Source organism: Melospiza melodia, chromosome 16, assembly GCF_035770615.1.
Source record: "Melospiza melodia melodia isolate bMelMel2 chromosome 16, bMelMel2.pri, whole genome shotgun sequence".
NCBI classification, from domain to species: Eukaryota; Metazoa; Chordata; class Aves; order Passeriformes; family Passerellidae; genus Melospiza; species Melospiza melodia.
This window is the reverse complement of record NC_086209.1, coordinates 18397725-18420345: the sequence shown is the minus strand read 5'-3', so window position 1 is coordinate 18420345 and position 22621 is coordinate 18397725. Positions and strand designations below refer to the sequence as shown.

At 37.8% G+C, this 22621-nt stretch overlaps 1 protein-coding gene across 2 annotated transcripts in view; it reads right to left on the bottom strand.

Moving 5' to 3' along the window:
- Window positions 1–8330: 8330 nt before the first annotated feature.
- The window catches only part of PCDH11X (protocadherin 11 X-linked), a 419799-nt gene continuing 405508 nt past the window's right edge, over window positions 8331–22621 (bottom strand). For both annotated transcript variants that reach the window (XM_063170837.1, XM_063170838.1), the window contains one exon: window positions 8331–12875. In XM_063170837.1, the coding sequence (XP_063026907.1) occupies window positions 12484–12875 (392 nt within the window). In that variant the 3' untranslated portion in view covers window positions 8331–12483. The remainder of the gene's footprint in view (window positions 12876–22621) is intronic.

The following is a 22621-nucleotide window of genomic DNA, read 5'->3' as shown; positions in this document are numbered from 1 at the left end:
TTCAGAAGTGTAATAATTCCACGTGGTTGATGTTGTTTAAATTAAACATAGCTGTGTGATTGATTGAGTAGCACAGAGGCTACACAGATATTAGAATATAGGAAATATCAGCACTGGTTTCAGGCTCACATAAAGGCTATTCCAAACTATTCCAGCACTGTCTTTCTGAAGCAACATTCTGTTATTTTTTAGATTTTGAGATGTTATTTGTCTGTCCTCTTGAAGATATCTTTCTCCCCTTCTACCTGTCTTCTCCCTGAGAAAACATTGTTCGTAGTGAAATACTGGAAAATCAGTTTACTGAACGGGCAAACTGAACTGAGAAGGGAGACTTGATTATCCCAAAGATTTGAGACTGGATCACTGAACCAGTGAGGAGTAGAATCACAAACTCTAATTCTTTGTTTTTCTTCCTTGAGAAGAATATAATTGTAATTGTAATTACCAACCTGTAATTGGTCTATCTGAATCCAGGAGAATGTATTCAATAAAAAAAATCTAAAGGAAAGGACAACCTGAACATGACCAGAACTTGGGAGCCCTCTCTTTGCAAGGACAAGATTTTGCAGATGCATTGAGAAATGTGGCACAGCTACTTTTAGGGATTTTTTTGGTATTTTTTTTTCCCCAAAGAAAGCTGCTGGGGAATACAAATATCTGTGAGGGATATGGCACAAACAGCACACTGTGGAAAACAGGGGTGCTGTAGTGAAAAATTCCTGAAGCAGTGCCAGAAACCTCATCGCCATGAATGGACTGTAACAGGGAGGAAGGAAATTCTGGCTGCAGGAGCTGTTTTTAGTGAATTGCCTGGGATCTCGTTGCTGCCTTGCCCTTGGTGCTGTCACTCGGTGGCTGGAAGTGCTGCCAGCCCAGCAGTGCTGCCTCTCTCCCAACAAGTGGTGGCGTTTCCCCTGTTCTCTGCACAGCCGTTCAGGAGTGCCAGCCTGCAGCTCCAGCGAGGGAGGCACAACTGGGCTGCTCAGGAGCACAGCCCTACCTGCTTCCCCTGGAACAGGCAACACCTGCCCCAGCAGCTGCCCACAGCAACAGGAACATTCCTGCAGCAGGCTGCTTACGGCTAACAGAGTGCCAAAACCTACCCTGGTCTTTTTGCCTCTGCAAAGAAATAATAAATATCTATATTTAAAAATATATATTCAAAAATAAAATAGTTAATATATGCTGCGACAGGAATTTATTTATTTTTAAATAAAATTTAAATTTATTTATTTTTAAATAAAAATATTTTAAAGTAAAATTTTAAAAATATTTAAAAATAAAATTTTAAAAATATATTAAAAATATAGGTAAAATAGATAGAAATATATATATTTAAAATATAGATATTTATTATTATTAAAATATTATACTTTAACATAATATTTGAAGTGATTTAAAAAAGAATAAAAATCCCATTTCCCGTTATGAAAATGGGGAAGTTAATATGACTGGAAATTCTTTTTGTTATGTTGCGAATATTCTATTCACAATATTCAATTTGAGTACAAGTTGCACTATTTGAGGGTCTTTGAATAATTCAGGTGCATTCATTTACTCTTGATTAGTGGATCAGCTTCTTCAAAAGGTAAGTATTTATTTTATTTTATGACATGTAGCATTAATAATGTATTACCTTTCTCACAAGCTGCTTTTAAAGGAAGCAATGAAAATTTGCAAGGAGACAAGAGTTCTGAGCAGATATTAAAGAACCATGGAGTCACTTAAGCTGTCATTTTGGAAATTGTTCCAGCTGCTGTTTCCCAGGGAGGAAAAACGCAATCTGGATAATGCAGAGGAGTGAATAACCTGGGCTGAGCAGATGAGGCAATGACAGAATTACAGCACTGCTTGCTGCACTAAATGACAGTGAGGCACTCAAATTCCCTGCCTTGCCAGGGATGAGAGTCTCTTTGGAGAAAACCTTCAGCCATTCTTCTGCAGCAGCACAAGGATTATCAAATACTCTTGGGAAACTGCAGTGGGAAAAGGCCAAATGAAATTACTGGGACAAGCAGCGATGTTAGTTATGGCAAATGAAAAATAAATCACATCTGCAAAGTCTGAGGTCCTGAAAGCTTGCATTCAAAGGGGAGGAAAGCTCTGGCAGGGACAGCTGGGCAGTGTAACTTGACTATAAAAGTTATCATGTTAATATAAATTTTAATGCTAATTTCATTACATTATAGAATTCAACTCCTAAGACTTCATGGTAGCTTAGAAACCAGAATCTGCTTTGTTGACAGTTTCCCTATTGCCTTCATTTCCTTGAGCACTCAGCTTAACTGGCTTCTCTTAATTTCAGTTGTTGATAATTATATTAAAATTAGAAAGGCTCAATTACCTTTTCTATCCTAATTTCTAGCATCACATTAAAATTACTCTAGAATTCAAGCTCCCTTAAATAGAAATTGAGAGCTACATCTGTTTCCATTTTTGCTAAAATCATTTCATTTGTTGCTGAAATTGTGGTAGTTGCATGGAAAGGCCAGGAAGGAACAAACTGCCACAGTATTCAAAGATATTACCAAGAATTTATGATATTCTCCATCTTTTTTACCTCTGCTGCTTAAGGACAGAAGTGTGGGATGTAACATTGGTTTGTACAAATCACCTTTGTCAGTGTTATTTCAATACATGTAATTTCCCATAGTAACAATACTATTACAAATTAACGCATTTCAGGACTATAATGCAATTTTAGTGCACAATCTTCTGCAATAAACACACAGTTTCCTTTTTTTAAAATTTAAATAAACAAGGTTACAGTAACCTTGATTAATTCAGCTCTTTTATTAAACAATATAGTTAAAATTTACTTATGTGAAACTTCTTAGAGTTATGCTGAACAACCAAAGCCTCTCTAGAGGGTCAGCATTCAATTGATCACTTAATTTTAAACCTTTATGGTAACTGAAAGTTATGGAATGAATAGTCCCAAATTCAGCCTGTTTAAATTAGTGTTCATAAACTGAGCAAAAATTCCTGTGCAGAATAATCTGTGAGCCTTTAGTTATTACAGCTGCCACAGACTCCACTTAAGAAAATGCCAAATCAAGTTATAAAATCTGCATGAAATACAATATGAATATGGAACTTTATCAAGTACAGCACTTCCAGGTAAGAAGTGTAATGTAGCTGTATAAAAGAATAATTTTCCTACTCTGGATATGAACTTTCTGCACTAAAATCACAAGAAGTTCCTTGAATTTATATCTGTTTTTATGATATTTTCATGTCACACCTGGTCTGTGAAGGTAACTATGGCTGAGCAAATAAAGGATTGGGGAAAATTCCTTTAGAAGGTGAATAACTCACTGTAAGAAAATTTTGGGGTAGTTAAAAAGGTTTATGATACAAGGAGTAAAGTTGAGGGAAAATGATTTAGAGATATAAAAAAATAAAGAGTGCAGGTTTACTGTGCATATTTATGTCCAGCTGAGCTGAGAACCAGGTAAAGGCAACTCTGACATTATTTCCTTCATATCACACCCACACTTTTACTGCCTGTACATATTTCTCATCTTAAACTTGTATCTCAGGTCTTTTATCCTTGAAGAATTGGCTACTAAAGATGTTTTTCAGACTAAAATCCTCACTGCATCTGGCACAAACTCCCCACCACTGGTATTACTACAGCTGGAGTTACTTTAATTAAGTTTTTGCCAACTGCAGCCAAATATGACCTTATCTAATAGGTGTTCCTGGCAATCATGAGCTGAGATCCTTTCTGGGAAGCAGAAATTTGCCAAATCTGCAGCAAATCCACGTGCTGCAGGATGTGAGACACACACGTTGGACAGGGCAGCTGCTCTGGAGCTGCAGGCTTTGGCAGCTCCTTCCTGGCCAGGTGGAGAACATGCAGCGTTGATACACTAAAAGAATAGAAGAAAAGGTTCTCATCAGGAGGCTGCCTAAGAGTAGAATAGCAAAGAATGATAACAAAAGCTTGTGTCTGGGGCAGAGTCCGAGCCAGCTGACTGTGATTGGCCATTAATTAGAAACAAGCACATCAGACCAATCCCAGATGCACCTGTTGCATCCCACAGCAGCAGATAACCATTGTTTGCATTTTGTTCCTGAGGCCTCCCAGCTTCTCAGGAGGGAAAATCCCAAGGAAAGGATTTTTCATAAAAGATGTCTGTGGCAGACTCATTAGTTTTAGCCATCTAAAAGGCAGACATCTAATTTTCCAGCTTCTCTCCTCTTATTTTCCAGCTTCTCTCTTCTCTCAGGTGGACATGAGGAGGTTCTGAAATTCCCCAAATAAACAAATTACCCCTCCATGTTCCTTTTCCCCTTAGCTTAGAGATTCTTTAGACAATGAACTTGGACAAAAAAGCTCCCTAAAATTACAAATGATGTAGCAATCTTTGGCTATTGTGTCTAATTAAAAGTACACAAATTTTTCCTCCCAATATGTAATAGGCAAATGTGTATTTGTTTCTTTTTTTTGTTTGTATTCAGCCTGCTGGGTAGATTTCCTTTCATTGTAATTAGATTCAGGTACTCACATCAGCTGTTCTACATAGAGTAAACATTAGGATTCCTGAATTTTCATTACATCTCTTATATTCAATGAATCATTTATATGCAAATTTACTCAAATTTTACAGCATAAATCTTCAATATTAGTGTTTTCTAGTCCTTTCTTTGAATTTTAGTGGCATATTTTGAGGGAATTTCAGACAAGCACTGCCAAAACAGTAATAGGCTTCAATAACTGCCTTTTGTAGACTGAAGTGACAGCTTTGAGGTTGGAAAATTTTATCTTTTCTTTAATATTCAGTAGTTTTACACTGACAAGAAACACATTTTTGAGTCAATAGGCTGAAATCTGATAAGAAGCATTTAAAAACCCAAGTAGATTGATTGTGTGCAATCATTGCAGGAGAGTGACTCCAGCTAACAAAAAGGCTCAATCTTCCCCTGCCTCACGGTGACAATTCTGCTTTATGGGGAAGGAGCTGTGCAGCACATTATCTGCAGCACATAAGCTGCAAATGTGACCCTTTAGATTCTTTTTTTTTCCTGCCTTTAAAGCGCTTGTTTAGAATTTCACAGACTTGTTTTCTTTGCCAATTTCCCCGGCATCATTTTTACGAGTCAGCTCAGGCGGTTTTTACTTTTCAGATGTCAAGGCCCTGCATTGCATTTCCTACATTACCAGGCAGGCACGGTGCTAAATGTCTCTGCTGCAATTAAAACAAACAAACAAACATCAGCTTGGATGTGCCAAGGCAGGAAGCTCTGACTCTGTGCACGCCTCCATAGGATGGAGAATATTTTTAGATTATGTGTAGTAACTAGCATGGTACCCAGTGCTGACATTTGTCTCTCATTCAGAGATCAACTCTGAAAACAATGATAATTACATTTGGAGTGCTTACACTTATATGTATCTTTCTTTATTTTTCATCAAATTTCAGTTTTTAAACCATTCTGGTCTCTCCACTTCCAATCACTTCAAAGCATTTGCTTTTGCACAGCAACAGCAAGAGTGCCTTTATATTTTCTAGAAATGAGCCTGTAAGATTTCCTGAGCCTTTTTAAAAAGGCCTCAAAATATTCCAAGTAGGTCTCCTTTGTCATTACAGGTCTTGATTATATTGATTTTAACAGATATTTCTATGCACACCAAAAATTTTACATATCTATAAAATGTTAATGAATTAAATTAGCATTTCACTGCAGACAGCCCAGTGCATCTCAGTGTACCTGTTAGCTGGAAAAAATGTTCATTTTCTTGCTTTCCTGTGTCTTTTTTCCCCCAAAATATTCAAAGTATTCACCTTTCTTCCCATCTACTCACCTCTCTTATAATCACTTCATTTTTCAGACTGATTTTAACTTCCCTCTGTACACAGGAGCTTGATCTACACAGCAGAGAAGAAAAACTTCACATCCTTTCTAGAACAGAAATGTGGAAAGTTTAGACAAGATTTTGGGCACAGCCTTTTATCATCTCTGGTAACTAAACAACAGCTCAAGCTAAGCACAGGTTAAAAGCAATTTCTCTTAGTTTAATCTCATTATGTTAATCAACTCTTTTACTACATGCATAACAGCTGTAGTGGCAATGAATAACTTCATTTCAGTGCCTTATAAAATGTTCTTTTTTTCTTTGCACATCCTCCTCATCTGCTCTAGAACAACCACAGCTGGTGGCTTACAGCCATGGGTTAAAATCCAGCACAGAGCTCCCAGGCACCTCATTCATCTGTCTCTTGGATGGATGTGCTCAGTAACTTCCCTTTTATAAACACAGACTTAATCACAGTGGAGAAATATTATATACTAGAAAATTTTAAAGTTTAGAATATAGTAATATATATAAAGCTGAGATAGAAATTTTAAACCAGTAGTTAGTCCTTCTTCACCTTCTTCTTTGTAGGTTTTAGTAGTATTGTATAATTAGACAAAAAAGTCCACATTACAAGACATGAGTAATTAGTCATCAAGTTAAAAGTAAAAATAATTTAAGTTTCATTTCTTAATTAAATAGTTTTTCCTTAAAAGACCTTATAAAAATAGATAGGGAGCCATTTTGTAGCTTATTGGTAGAATACTGTAAACTCACAGAAAGAGAGAAAAAGGTGGAGAAAAGAGGAGAAAAAGAGAAGCACCAATTCCATAGTAAAAAGCAGAATGCTTGGAGCTACAGATTTTAATTTCTGCTCTGAATCAAATATGAAGACCAAGCTGTGACATCCTAAACACATCTACTGTTAGAGCTTTAGCTTTAAGCATTAAATTAACACCAACAAAAGACATCTAAATCATGAAAATAATAAAAATAAAAGTGGAAATGCATTATTAGTGTCACTGCAGATATCAGACATGCCCTGTTTTCATACTGGAATAGAAATGCAAGGACCAGGACACGAAGGATACATCTTGGAGAAAGGCTTTTTTGGAAGCAGAGTCCACAAATACCTTCTTAAAATATGCCTTTCATGAGCACTCAAGGGAGGAGAGCTGTTTCCTGGCTCCTTTCCTCTTCTGATTTGTATGTGGCACTTCTGAGGAGGAGCAGACTCAGGCTCAGCCCTAGGGCCACACCTGGAAAAAACTGGGGAAAAGACAAAAATGCTAAAATTTCATATGGGCAGCACATCTCCAAAACTGCTCACTGCTGGGAAACAAATGTTCTATCTTAAAGAAATGTTCCACTTTAAACAAATCCATGTGCATGCTCCAGCAAGACCTTACCTCAGCACAAATTACCTACCAGGAGTTGAAGCCCTTCCTACAGGCAAGAGATGTTTTTTGAGCACTTTGGTGAAAATATTGCATTTTGTAGGGCTGGCCAGCAAATCCCTGGGATTCAGGAGTTTCCACCTTGCCAGAGCAGGGAGGACAGCAGGAAGATGAGAGCACAATTCTGCAATTCCCCTGCAGCTCTGCAGTGACACCAGTGACAAAATTCTGCACTTCTTCAGGTGCTGCACATTTCTGCCTAGCTCTGTTCTTGTTTGATCAGCCCTCTGAAATTCCACACTTTCCTTGCCCCAAAATATTGCCAACTTCATCCAAACCAGGGAAACCCTTCATCTCCACACATTTTCATCCATTCTCTTAATTTGGAGGTTGAATATATTATCTAGCCTAGCAACTGATGTGTCAGCAGTTATTGGCTCTAAGGGAATCTACTCGTGCACAGTTCTGATGCCAAAATAAATAATATTTTCCTGCTTGAAAGGGTCCTGCAGACATAAAAGCCACAACTGCATCAAAGAATAAGATATTACTGCCTTAGTGTCAGGCCAGCAAGAGCTGCTCTTTAAATATGGACTAAAATAAGATAGAAAAATGCATAAAGTGTTATTTCATTAGTTCCTCGTTTGATGGTTATTTCTTTATATCACATTCATGGTGAGAGGATAATCCCTTTAGCTCAACAACAACTCATTAACCATGTTGTCTCAATTAGAAATAGCTTCTTTTCTAACAAAGCAAAGACCATAAACACTCCTGCCTCCAGCTCATAACGATTTTCTATAAGTAAATGTATCAGAGGCATAGTGAAAAGGGGGAGCTTGGTACAAAGAGAAATGGCACAGAAATGGAAGATATTCCTGAGCATATAAAGCTCAATTGCTCTACACATTGTGTGAATATTTTTATTGCTTACCAGAAGCCTTCTACTCAGGTGCTGAAGCAACTGCAAGCAGAGTTAAATGTTCTTGACTTTCTGACAGTTTGGGGATTCCTGGTAAAGGAACTTTGGAAAGTTCCCACTTGAAAATGGGAGAAAAGCATATCTGGGGGAATACTTTTAAAGAACTCATGTTTCAGAAACCCAAAGAAAACAGTGCAAAGGAGAAAACTGCTTTTGTGGATCTAGTTTATTAATAAGCATTGTAATTAACAAGACAACATGCTGTACAGAAACCTGAAATAGAACTACTGCAAATTGACTGGACTTCAAATGCTGCTGGACTGTAGTATATGGTGTCCAGCTGCATCATTTGTAGAGTGTGGTTAGGGCTGTTTCAATACACAGACATACACTGCTCACTCTCAGATCCTGTAGTATGCCACAGAGCAGGGAGATTTCCCAGAAATACAAACTCAAATATTTACAAGAAATCGTCAATCTCTTTCTTCACTAGGGATAACATAAGTTATACACAATTTTCCTATGTATACCAAATAAAATCTTTGCCTTCAACTTTACTTTGTGTCTGCACAAACCAATTCCTTCCCTTTTATTTACCCAGCTAAATCAGGGTAGTAAACTGCAGTGTGATCAATTAATTGCTTCTCATTGATTAAGGGTCGGTATTCAGCCTGCAAAAGGAAAACATGGGAAATCAAATAAAGCCAAGCTTAAATTTTCCAACTTTAAAACCTCAGCTTGACTCCAACAACCTTGAGCTAATCAAGCATTACCAGTGGAAATGTTGAGGCTCTGCCTTGGGCTGGGCCGTGCTGGGAGCAGGGGAATGGTGGTGGCTTTGTGTCCCCACGGATTGCAGCTTGCTCAGGGCACCACAGAGCCAAAATCCCTTTCCTGATGGAAATCCCATCAGATCCAGGCCCAGGGATGCCAAGGCTGGGCTCAGCACCACGGGGCTGATGCCGTGTGGAGCTGCCACCCATGAACCCCCAGGCTTCGTTAGCACGGGCTCATTGCCATGCTAATTAGCTAAATGACCTGCATCCAGCCAGCTCCTACCCCAGAGCAGGTGCTCTGCAGGCTCCGCCTGGCCAGGCACACTGCTCGATTATTTAGAATTAAGTGACACTTGAGAATGCAGCACAGCTCAGGAAAACAAAGAAACAGCATCTCTCACTTCAAACTGTTTGACTCGGGTCTTTCTTTTAACATTTTTTTGTTTTTTGTTTGTTTTTTACTTTAGCACAGACTGCTTTACAAAATGGAAATAATCCTTTTTGCAATACTCAGGAGTGCAGCAAGCGTGAGTTTGGAGGGGGAATAATCTAGGCTCGACTGTGTGACACATCACTTTGAAGGCAAAGGTTTTCCTTTATTGTTACACAGTATGGAACAAATCTAATCATGTAACTAGCATTGTACTGTATATTGTATATAGAATTGTTTTCTCCACAAATTCACACAAGTAAGATAAAATAAGTTAAATGACTAAAAAAGGAAAAAAAAAATACACAAAAATATACAGTCTATGTACTAGATAAATTATTTATATATATGGCAAGATGTGTAATGAGTCTCTAGTAACATTGTTCCTCTGGATACTGACATGCTACTCAGAAAAGTTTATTTTTATATATTAGAGATATAAAAATGAGGGAACAGTTTATCTCCTGATAGAATGTGTATTTACAATTAATTGTTCTGTAACTTGTTGACTGAATTTTAAAATATCAAACACATTTCCATGGACATAATGTTTAATATTTATAATCAGACTCATTGTCACTAAGCTTTTTAATTTTTTCTTGTTGTTTGGTTTGGGTGTTTCATTGGGTTTTTGTTTGGTTGTTTTCAGAGGAAGGGGCAAGGTTAAGTGCTCCTCTATCTTAGGGAAAAAAGCAAAATAAACCCAAATATTAAAATTAAGCTTGCTGGTTTTTTTCCCCTATCAATGAAAAAACCCCACTAATTCTGGGTCCTTCACCTTTTCTTATAAAAATCCTAAAATTTTAGAAATAAATTCCTTGCCAAGAAATTTCAGTTACAATTTTCATCCCCAAAAGAACAGTTGCAGGTGAAAAAACAAGAAAAAAAAAAAAGAGTTTTCCAATGGAGCTGCCAATTCTGTAAACATTTGGTATAGCAGCATCTGTACTAAAAACTAAAAACCTCTGCTTGCAATAGCAGGAATTACTACCAGCATTATTCTAAATTTGCACAATTAGTGTGTTTGGTAAATCTGTGTAAACTCCAGATAAGCTCATTTTTTGCATATCCCTGAAAATAACTGCTGAATTCTCTCCTCCTGATGTCTCCAAAGCAAACAAAGGGCTTTGTATACATTAGGTATGAATTAATTTGTCAATTTTTTAATTGTCTCAGAATTGGAAATGAGATGTGTCAGTACCCAAAGGATTGTGATTTTTTTTCCAGGATTTACATGCAACTGGAAGCCAGTGTGCCACATCATTTCTAAACATTATTGAAAACTATTAAAAAAAGAATAAAAGGAAAGCAAAGTACACCATTAGATAATCTGATGTCCACTAATTAAATCCTATCAGTAGGTTAAAAGTGAAGTTTTTCTTTTTTTATATTTTGCACATAAAATCTAAATGTGGTTTGAATAGATTTACAGTGGGGACAGCGATATATAAAGCTACTTATACCTGCTGGGCACATAAGAGAAGCTCTTTTAGCATTCATTGGAAACCCTCAACAACTTGAACTTCTGTAAATTTTACAAGCAGCTAATATTACAGCATTTTTACACACAGTTTTGTTTATAAATTACAGTTTTAAGTTACATTATGAAGCCTACATAGAGTTCTACCCATAGGAAATATTCACACACTGTTTTTCCCCTCCATACAGCTTCGATTGTCTCACTTAATGTAGCAATAAAACAAAAAAGTTATGCATTTTCTTAAAGGAAAAATTTCTTGGTATGTACATACTGCAAATGATGAAATGGCTAAAGACCAACAAAGTACTAGAAGGAAATACTAGAGAAAATATGTGTTTTTTTCATCTAAGAAAGAAAACTCCTTTTCATCCACTGTGGAATTCTCCAAGAGAATATATTCTCCAGTACACAGAAAAAAAATCCTTCCTCTTTAAAGAGAATCACCTTGAGAATTTTTCAAATAATATGATTAGGCTTTGCTTATATTAATCCAACTTCCATTACCTAGTTCCTTCTTTCTTTGCTGAGCACTATCAGTCATTCTCTAACAACTAATCCACAATGACAAGTACTTCTCAATCTAACAGGTTTGTGATGAAGTAACTAATATGATAGTTAAACTTTCACTGGATACTTACAATAGGTGAACAGAGCTGTAAAAAAAGCCATACATATAACTATTAAATATTCTTTAAAACACCTGTAGCTTGCTGCCACGACATCACATCAGCCAAAAAAACTACCCCACTTCCTACTGTTTTCAGCAGTGCCCATGTAATTTTCAACTAACAGGAACAGTTGCCAAGCAAGCTCTGCAAGACAAAAAAAAGACCAAAAAAAAGAGAGGAATAGACTTATGGCTTAAAAAACATAATAAGTATAATATTGTTCCTTGAATTATTATAGAAAGGAAAATCTTGGAAATTAAAAAAAGTTGTTTGTTATTTGTTTCCATTTTTGATCTTGGATATCCTTTCATTGTCAGGTTGTTTATTTCACACAGAAAAGCCTAGTTGAGAGCTTTCTATTTCATCTATTGCATTCTTTCAGAGAATAAATACCTGTACATTGAGCCAATGAAAATTAAAATAAAAATCAGTTGTCACGTACATTCTCCTTCTTAATTATATAAAAGATAAATTTTGGTGGGAAGATATACCATCCTTCTGAAGAATTAGATTTTAGGATCTTATTAATTCTATTATGTCAAGCAATCAAATGAGAAATTGCTCACTTGATCTCTAAAGCTAAGCAAATGGAAGATGAAATCTATGAATATGCTATAAATTATAACAACAAAGAAAAATTCGAGTAAGCTATTTTTAGACTGCAATATTCCCCAAACCGTACTAAGGAACTGCCTTCAAAGGGAGAAAGAACTGCTGGCAGATATTTGCACTACATGGCCCATGTAGGAAAATGAACAGGATTTTGTTCTTCTGATTGTTTCTGGGTTGTGGGTTCTCTTCCCCATTTCTGGATTTCACCAAGAACTACAGTAAACACTTTTCAACCAGGTCCTAAGGATTTAGATTTTCTCTTTCAGCTTTAGGATTCTATATACACAAATATTCACAAGCCTAACGAGTTTGTACGCGCCCGAGGAGCGGCGCTAGGCCGTGACCATCCACAGTCACACTTAAAGCCTGAAATTGGGGATTCGCCACATCTGCACTCACAGCTGGTGCTCGTGTATAAACGTGGTGCCGCTGCCAGCCCCCGGCGCCGGGTGGGACGCGGCGAAGTTTGCCAGGGGGATGACCTTGACGGCGTCCTCGGCGGCGCAATGTCTTTCGCAGGTGTTGTAGAACTGGGGCCTGGGCCCTGCCTGGCCTTTGTCACTGTCGTCCTTTGGCAGGGGCCTCCCGAGAGTGTGGCGTCCCTCGGGCCTGGCGCCCCGGCCCCAGCCTTGCTGGAAGCCAAACGAGGGCAGGGAGGGGTTGGGCTGCTGGAACTGCGTCAGCGCCGGCGGCATCCAGCAGTTGTCGGAGTGGCCGAGGATGAGGCACTCCTGCGTGCAGTTCTCAGACGCTTCGGCCAGAGCTTTCTGCAGGTTCACTTCGATGGCTGGGAGGGAGGAAAAACACAAGACGCTGTCAGGGGTGTGAGGGCAGACACACGGAGGGAATCAAGGTCAGCAAAGCAATCCCCGTCCTACAATGTTGGCCATGGTTTGGGAGGAAGAGGCCTCCTCAATAAAGAGTGCCTGTCCTACAGTGATGGCCTCCTTTGGGAGGAGGACTCCTCAACAAAGCAATCCCCATCCTACAACAATGGGGATTCCATCCTATACTCCCATTTCATGGGGAAAAGGCCTCCTCAACAAAGCAATTCCTGTTTTACAATGATGGCCACAGTTGGGGAGGAAAAGGCCTCCTCAATAAAGCAATCCCCACCCTACAACAATGGGGATTCCATCCCATCCTCCATTTTGGGAGGAAAAGGCCTCCTCAAGAAAGGACATTCCTGTCCTACGATGATGGCCACAGTTAGGGAGGAAAAGGCCTCCTCAATAAAGCAATCCCCACCCTACAACAATGGGGATTCCATCCTATCCTCCATTTTGGGAGGAAAAGGCCTCCTCAACAAAGCAATCCCTATCCTACAATGATGGCCATATTTTGGGAGGAAAAGGCCTCCAGGTGAAGAGCTTCAGTGAATGTTCACATGTTGGGGCCCACACTGTTGTCACAGTTCACACCATTATTAAATCTTTATAATACGACCTTGTACACTCGATTTTCTAGATCATACACCTGCTCAGGTTGGAAAACACTTCTCAGACCAGTGAGTCAAACCATTAGCCCAGTGCCACCCCATTCACCACTAAAAAATCCCCAAGTGCCACATCCACCTGCTTTTTGACCACTCCCAGGATGGTGAATCCACCACCTCCCTGAGAAGCCTCTTCCAATGCTTTCTGATCCATTCAGTGAAGAAATTTTTTCCTGATGTCCAAATTAAACCTCCTCTGGCACAATTTGACCACATCCTCTGGACCAGCCACTTACCTAAAATAATATTTTCACTCCTTGCAATTGTCATTTCTGTAATAAAGCTAAAAACTTTATGAAAATTTAATGCCATTACTTTAAATATTTGCATAGAAGTACTTGAAAGAAAATAACTTTTTGTAAATATTCTCTTAAAACTGGATTTTTTTTATTGTTATTCTTTGCTGAAGGCAAAAAAACCCCTAAACTGGACACTGGCCAAGATGATCCATTGGCCTCAAAGAAGCACTCAAGAGTTATAAGAATGAAAGAGTGTAACAGCTATTTTAAAGAGAATTGATTTCTCCATGCATTCAATACTGGACACCTTGAAAAATCAAAGAGTACCAGCAAAAGAAGATGTAACCTCTATATTTGGCGAGTAATCAAAGCAGATTTCTTCAGTAGATGCAAGGTTTGTGCCCTTGAAAAGGGATTATAGAAATTTTAATTTGTTCAAAGGCAAAGTAAACTATTAATCTGAAAGATGTTCATATGTAATACATAAATATTCTTGATCTATTTCATTTAAATTGTGGCTTTAGCATGGTAGGTAAATTAAAAATTAAAGGAATTAAATTTCTGCACATGATTCCTCAAAATAGTTTTAATATTGCAAGCGTTAATTTTATATTCTCTTCCTGTGTTAAATACACCAGAAGTACAGAAGAATATCTGATTGGGTATTTCCTTGTGTTTTCTTTATAAAACTCCCCAGTGAATGATAAATACATATTTTTAATATCTGTCTTAATGAAAATAGCATTTAAAATCAGATTCTGGCTCATAAGCACTGGGGAAGGAATGCCACAAAAATTACTTATAGAAGTGAGAGTGCTGAGTAGGAGCCTCCCACCCTCTGAGCTTTATGTTTAAACAGATGCTGCATTTCTGTTTTAACAAATATTTTGCATGTTGGAGTCTGTGTAAAGCTGCAGAGCACAAACACTTATTTCCATGTTACATCTCAATACAAAGGAATTAAGCTTTTTTTCCTTCAGGCATTGAAATATATAATGCTGCTGTCCAAACCAGGATACATTTTTTAAAAAAATCTACAATTTCTAAGAAGACAGCTGGTTGCTTGTTATAGCATGAATGCTCTATTCTTGATTATTTCTCCTTCAGGATGCTGTATGTGTCAGCTAGAGGAGTGATTGTTTATAAATGTTATTTTGGTGTATTGCTGGCATTTCAACATGTCCTCAGTCATTTTGCCTAAGTATTTTTCAGTTTAATCCTGACAAAGCTTTGGCACCTTGCTGCTGCAATACTAATCCACTTTTGATGGGCAGTAGGAGACTTAAATATGGAAATAATTCAGTGGAGTCTATAGTTACTGCAAAAAAGAAAAGTTTCTAGTGGTAGATTAGTCTAATCTTTCTGTGTCCTACTATCTGCTATAAGAGACATAAATTTAAGTATATACAAGTCCTTTAAGCTCTTTAATTATCCAGGTTTGCTTCTATTCTGATGAAGGCAATCCACTGAAATCAGGTACAACCTTGACAAAGTGTGGAGTTATCCCCACTTTGTAGAGGAACTGAACTTTTTCTGCATTAATGAAAAAACCCTTAAAATGCTATAAATTCAGTTAAAATGTGAAACATACAATTATTTATTTGGAAATTATACTTATTTGTTTTAAGCTCTTCGCAGCAAGTGGTTACAACACTTCTACTGTCCCATTTTTCTCAAACTACAGGAAGAGAGTACACAAAGCTGAAACAGCAAAAGGAATCATTTGACAATAAAAATCTAACATTTAACACTGGCCAAGGCAACTGTGGAAGAAAAAAGGTCACAAACGAAACAGCCTCCACACCATTTCAAAGACCAGTACAGTAATTTTGTGCCACATGTTTTCAGACTACCTGGAGACTTGGAACACTTTGCCATGTTAAGAATAAGAGTATTCTTAGTTAGAGTCTTGCTTATTCTGTTAAGAAAGAGATATTTTAATCTGAGTTTTTAGTTTATTAAAAAATAAAAAAATAAATTAAATAAACACAAGAAAGAAAAATCCAAAGCTTTATAATAATCCTGGACACAATCCTAAAATATTAATTAAAATTATTTTGTTTTAATATGGGGTTTTTCAAATACAAAAGTCATTTGTATGCAGGATTGTTTAGAAGAAACATCTTTTGTAGAAGTCATAATCTTTCATTTAATCTTGTTTCAATATTGTTGTCAGAGTATGCTTTCATCAGTGCTTATGGTTAATATCATGTAAAATATACAGTTCTCCTTAACTTTGAAAAAATAAAAACCTTTTCTAAGTCAAACAAACAAACAAACAACTTCCCACACCCACAAAGCAGTGACTCTTGGAAAATAACTCAAACTAGAGCAAACTGTAGGAAAATGAATATTCATGGAGCATGATCTAACTTTTGCCTGCTCTTCCAGACCATGAAATAGCTCTCCTTTTTGTCAAACCCATTCTCTGTTTTCCTTCCATATCATTCCACACTTGTGGGAGATGTGAAACTCACTGTTCAAGGGCTCATTTATCAGGAGCTCTGCAAATTGACCACGGCACCTTCTGGCTGCTGCTCTTTAAGCTTCCTTCTGTTTTGTTTCTTTGCAAGTGACAATCAAATATTCTCAAAGTTTCCCCCTCATTCCAAAGCAGTAGCGCAGGTGATTATTCTGCATAGTCTGATAAGTAATCAGGAGAAGGAAACACCTCTGACACCTGCCTCTACCCATCAAGGAAGAGAAAGTTCCAGCTGTCTCTGAATATTTTCAGAAGAAATGATGGTTCTTGCAAGTGAAATTCAGTGTCTGGTACCATCTTCTTACACAAGACATGACAGGTTTATAAATGGAAATAGGAGTTTGCGTATTCCCCACATATTATGAATAAAGAGTATATTCCATTGCACTCTTAGCAGTCTGACTAATTTCTTACTTCAGTCAGTTATAAACCCTCAATTTTTGATATTCTTTCCATACTACATGGAGATTCTTCAAACATGACACGCAAATAATACAAAAGAGAATTTTTAATTCATATAATAGATCACACTCATGCACATGTGAGTTTACCACTTTGATTTGAACTCCACGTTGTTTTAGGAATGCTTTTTTTTAATTGTCTGCAGATATAAGAACATTTTTAAAGAAAATGTCTGTCAGCTCTTAAGAAATGTTTAGATCAGAACTGTCAAATATAACTACAAGCACAACAGTTAAAAGACTTTCTTCATTGTTCCACAGTCTCATCATTTATAGTTCAAAACAATTTTCAAGAATATTTACCTTCACTCATGAAAATGTGGAATTTCAGCCTTGCCAGATAGCTATCCTTCAACAAAAACAGATACAAAAAATACTTAAAAAAGGTATGTTTGTTTGTTTTGATCAGAGACTTCCTGTGGTTACAAGGTCTGAGTGGGACTTTAGAGGTACTAAATAAAAATATTAATTCTCCTCTTTGCTTTTTGGAGATCTTGACAGAGCTACTCTCCTTCTCAGTCTACAAAATGTGGGACAATTCTTTGGCATTTCCAGCTTAATGTCATCTTCCAGTTTTAAGACTGTTTCTCATGGAAAATTCCCAAAGCAAGACAGGCTGTTGGTACGAGTCTGTTACCCGCAGCCTCAGAATGTTGAAAAGTTACAATTATGGAATCATTTTGGTTGGAAAATACCTGTAAAATCATTGAAGCACATACTTGGTGTACAGACAACACGCTTTCTTTTCTACCCTTTCCCTCCAGCCTCAGAAGAGACTTGTACTACTAAAAGAACATCAAGAGAGCTTTCTTCTCTCTGCCATCAAAGTCCTCACTTGGCCACAGAATCACAGGCTGGAAAAGACTTTTGGTCTAACCCTCTGCTCACATCTGGATATGTTGGTTGAAAAAGAAGAGAGCAGCTTTTCCAAAAGGCAAACTTTCAGAATTGTACATATCCCTTAAAAGAAAACATCCAAATGTGCTGAAAGGAAGATGTGCTTCCCTAAGGAAGGACAATCCAGAGCATGAGCTCCTGGAGAACCCTTTAAAAATCTCCACCTTTACCCACATGTGTAGCTATGATCACAAGACATTGGTAAATTAATTCATTAACAAAGTACTCAGATTCATTAGAAGTTCAGAAACCACCAGACTGCACCATACCAGTGCAGGTTGAGGGGCATTGAAACAGTGCCAAGAAAATTTCCAAACTAATTAAAAAAAAAAAAAAAGAGAAAAACCTTAAACCACAGAATACAGAGTGCTTGAATCATAAAGCCATGTAGCTGAAGCCTTAATGAAAAGCCAGTTTTGAATTTGACACATTTTGGATGCAAACCATCCAGTGTTACATTTAGAGCACTCTTGTTTCATAATAAAGCAAGCAACAATTAGCAAGCAATTAAGCAAATTGCCCATAATTATGCCATTGCTGAGCTATTTTTCATATTTTCACAACACAGCACATATATGAATACATGGCTTGCAGTGCCAACACTGTTCTGTCAGCAGCCAGAAGCGCCTCTCGTTTGCTGAAGCGTTTCGCTTGAAGCAGCTCCCAGTGCAGCTCCAGCCCTCTCTGCTCAGCAGGAACCCCCAGAGTGATGGAGATGACAACCCCAACTGCTCCTCTCAGCCACTGGTTCCTAAGGAAGGGGTCAGGCTCCCCCAGCACGTTGTGCCCGTGTGTATTTACTAAATGTGGTAGTGAATCTAAGCAGGAACTCAAGCGTGATGTGGGGAAATTATCGTCAGGAATTACCCTGGTGACCAAAAGTGGCCACTGGAGTAACATCAGTTAGAGGTCTCCACCATATGAGGAGAACAGAAATGTCATTAACAATAAAAAAGGGAGGGGGGAATAGTAGTTAGTGTAAACTGGGTTACTTTAATAAGGTCAGGAGGAAGAAGCTTGAATAGAGAAAACCTAAATGAGTGCTGCTATAATATACTCTAGCTTTTTGGTTTAATAATAAAATGCCTTTGGGAGGAGTTCCCTATGAATATTTTATTTCCTGTATACGTCTCAATAAATTAAAAACCTAAAAGAGTTACTTAAATTCTACCCTTGGAACCTTTTTATTCAAAGGACAAGTAGGACACACCACTCTCTGATTTTCAGCCGTGTGTACAGAGCTTGCTTTGCTTGTGAGAAATCAGAGGAAGATTGATCCTCCAGATGTTCTGACTGAGGATGAGGGAAATCACATCTTTCTATGCTACCTAGACTTGCCAGATTGTGATGGGCAGCTTGCAAGAATCAGCTCTGCTTCCATTCCAGTGAACAGTTTATATCCTAACAGTCACAGTTTTAATCTGAATTTAATCAGAAAAAATCCTTCTCATGGAATCCAAATGATGGGATGGGGTATGAGGATTTTGCACCTGAATTCAACAAGTCAAGCAAACATTGTTAAAGATGGCCAAGGAAAGTTGGTAAAAGAGAAAAGGGAGGAAAAGTGTCAGGGCAAGAGAGTCAGCCTCTGATAATTCCTGTCTCATTAACTACTCTTGTGAAGTGAATCTTTCCCTCACAAACAATAGCCCACAAATAAAGCACATTAATCTTTCATTTGCTTACCTCATTGCTATTCTGACTAGAACCATAATCTTGTAATAATCATACCCAAGATATGGTCTAAAGGCAATGCTCCTGTAAAAAGTTCAGCTTCAATAATTACTGTTTTCCACAGAAAAAGAAAAAGAATAAAACAAACCAAAAGAAAAACACAACAAAGCCAAACCCCCAAACCTCCTGCAAACTCTTCTTTTCAGCCTAATGAACACGGGTGTGACAGAGTACATGGCAGTGACCCTTATTGCTCTAACAGTCCAATTGAATTCATCTTTTATGCCCATGTTTTGCTGATATTTATGGAAAAAAATATGGTCATTTACAAAGGCTGCATGTTTCTTGGCCTATAAAATCTATATTGAGTTTTCAATGAGAATTTTAACTATAACTAGTAAAGTATAATGACCATCTAAAATGGATAACCTAAAATCTAATATATTGATTACAATACTGGCTAATACAACGTGCTTTATTTAATATTTAATTAACTGCTTCCCATTTGTACTGAACCTTCTTAATTATTAATACATGGTTCATTATTTAACATGGAATATAAATTCAAATTCAAATCAATTAAACAAGGTGAAACTACATAGTGAGAAATGGTTTATACTCCAGCAATAACCTTCGACCTGGAAACATAGTAAAGAGTGAAATTTGCATTTTTTCCCCCATACCTGCAAAGATTATGCACTTTAAGTGATATATATTAAGCTCTGCTGCTGGTGTAAAATTCCTGTAATAAACACAATATCCTACAATAATGTGCTGAATAAAAAGGGACTTCTGCTGTCACTTTGCAGAGAATCTACACAGAATATAACACTATACCTAATTTTTCAGATTTAGGTTTCTAATAAAATTATGTGTGCCCATGAAGGAAAGGCAGCTTATTGGTTTTACTGAAAGTCACTAAATATCCCAAAAGAGTGAGGATTCATAAAGAGAACTAAGAATCACTATGCAATCTACATTAACTCACTTTGGTGTGGAAGCAGAAGAAAATACATTTCCTAAGCTTAGGCTGCGTAATCAAAAAATCAGATACATCAATCAAAATTCTGATACATCAGAACAAAGATCTGGGCTTGGAGAGGGGATGAGTGTCAGAGAGAGACACAGGGAAGGGAATTTCTGGGTAGGACAGGGTCAGCAGCACTAACCCTTGATAAAGGATGCAGAGGAAAATATCAATATTCCTTTATCCCAGCTCATCCCAGATTCCAACACTTGTGCCAAGGAGCAGAGTGGGGGCTCAGCAGAGCTCAGGGGCTGGGGAGGAGGATGGGGATCAGCAGAAATTCCTGCTCAGTTCTGTTCACACACAGCAGCTCCTTCAAGGGAAAAACCCCTCAAATGTCTGGGTTTACATTACACCCTCTGTACACCTCATTCTCTTGGTGCATCTCCATGCCAAATGGGGCTCTGCCTTCCTTTTTATTGACTTCACAGTAAAAACTAAGCAAAAGTTTGATGGAAAGTAGAATGCTAAAAAAATCTTTTAAATGAAATAATTTAACAACTGTGGGGAATTGGTCACAGTTCAGACACTTAAATGAAACATTAATTTTCAAAAGGGAGTCATAAAATGCCCGAATGCTCATTGAGCTAGTAAACAGATATCTCCTGTGGTAACTTAAGAGATAGCCAGTAAAAGTTGTTCTGAATTGTGTTTTCATCATCAGATATACACAAACAGAAATTTAAAGCCAAAGACCACTAGAGCAGCAACCAAAACACACCTACAACAATCTAAAAATATTCTGTACCTTTTGTGGTGACTCCAATTGCATTTCAAGGGGAAAAAAACAAACAAACTATATTTCTTCATTAGAACATTAGCAAAACATTTTTTTACTATGAATACCCTATTTATTTTCAAATACTTCTAAACATTTTTGCAATAATTACCTATGCTGATATCTAGGAAACACACGATGCTTTTTTGAGTGCTGATAGCTATCACATTTTATTGGACCATCAACAGTACTAATTCATTACAGCTGAATATATAAATAAAGCTTGCTGAGGGTTTTTTGACAAAACAATTTTCCCATCAAAAATGCAGTTTCAAGATTCAAATGCTTTGTGACAGTGCTGATTCACATCACATTTGGGGTTATAAAGTGTGGTACCTGGTAGTTCCCATTTTCTCCATTCAATTCATTTTCACTGATTTCTTTAAAATATGAGGCTCTTTCATATTATGAGAAATGGCATTATTGAATGGAAATGTTCTCATTTCCCCAAAGCTGTCCCTCAGATTTTACATTTCACAATAAATATCAATGCAGGTTATGATTGTGGGAAACAGCCCTGCTTATATTCCATGGTATCAGCAGCATGGCCTAACAACAATCACAGCTATTCCCTGTCGCAGACATCTTTTATGGAAAATCCTTTCCTTAGGATTTTTCCTCCTGAGAAGCTCGGAGGCCTCAGGAACAAAATGCAAACAATGGTTATCTGCTGCTGTGGGATGCAACAGGTGCATCTGGGATTGGTCTCATGTGGTTGTTTCTAATTAATGGCCAATCACAGTCTGCTGGCTCGGACTCTCTGTCCAAGCCACAAACCTTTGTTATCACTCCTTCTTTTTCTATTCTTAGCCTGCCTTCTGATGAAATCCTTTCTTCTATTCTTTTAGTATAGTTTTAGTGTAATATTTATCATAAAATAATAAATCAAGCCTTCTGAAACATGGAGCCAGATCCTCGTCTTGTCCCTCATCCTCAGACCCCTGTGAACACTGTCCCAGTTCCCCTTTCCTGAATTTCCTGCAACACCCTCTCCACCACAGCCGGAGAATAAACCTTATGCTCCACCTCAAAACTTAAAAATCCCCAACTATGAGTGATGAGGATAAATATATCAGGGTAAGAGGCCACGGTTTTTAATCCCCTAAAGCAGCACGCTGGCTCTGCTGTGTTTTTAGATCCCTCCATGACAACCAACAACCTTGAGGAAGGACAGACAGGCTGGAGGAGTGGAACTGCACCGTTCCACCTCCCCAAGAGGACTCTCCTCCATATGGCTGCAGCTCAGGAGGGTTTTCCTCTTGGAGAGCCCTCTCCAGCACAGCTCCTTGATGGCTGCACAGCAGCCCCCATCCAATTTTTCACAGCAGTTTTCTGTCAAGGCCACTTTGTCAATCTGCCACTGAGTACCCTCAGCGGACCCACGGAGCTGCTCATCCCTTTGACAAAGGCTCCAAAAAGTGTGAGCGCATGGAAAGGGCCATGTTTGATTAACAACCTTGTGATCGGCGTGAAAATGAAA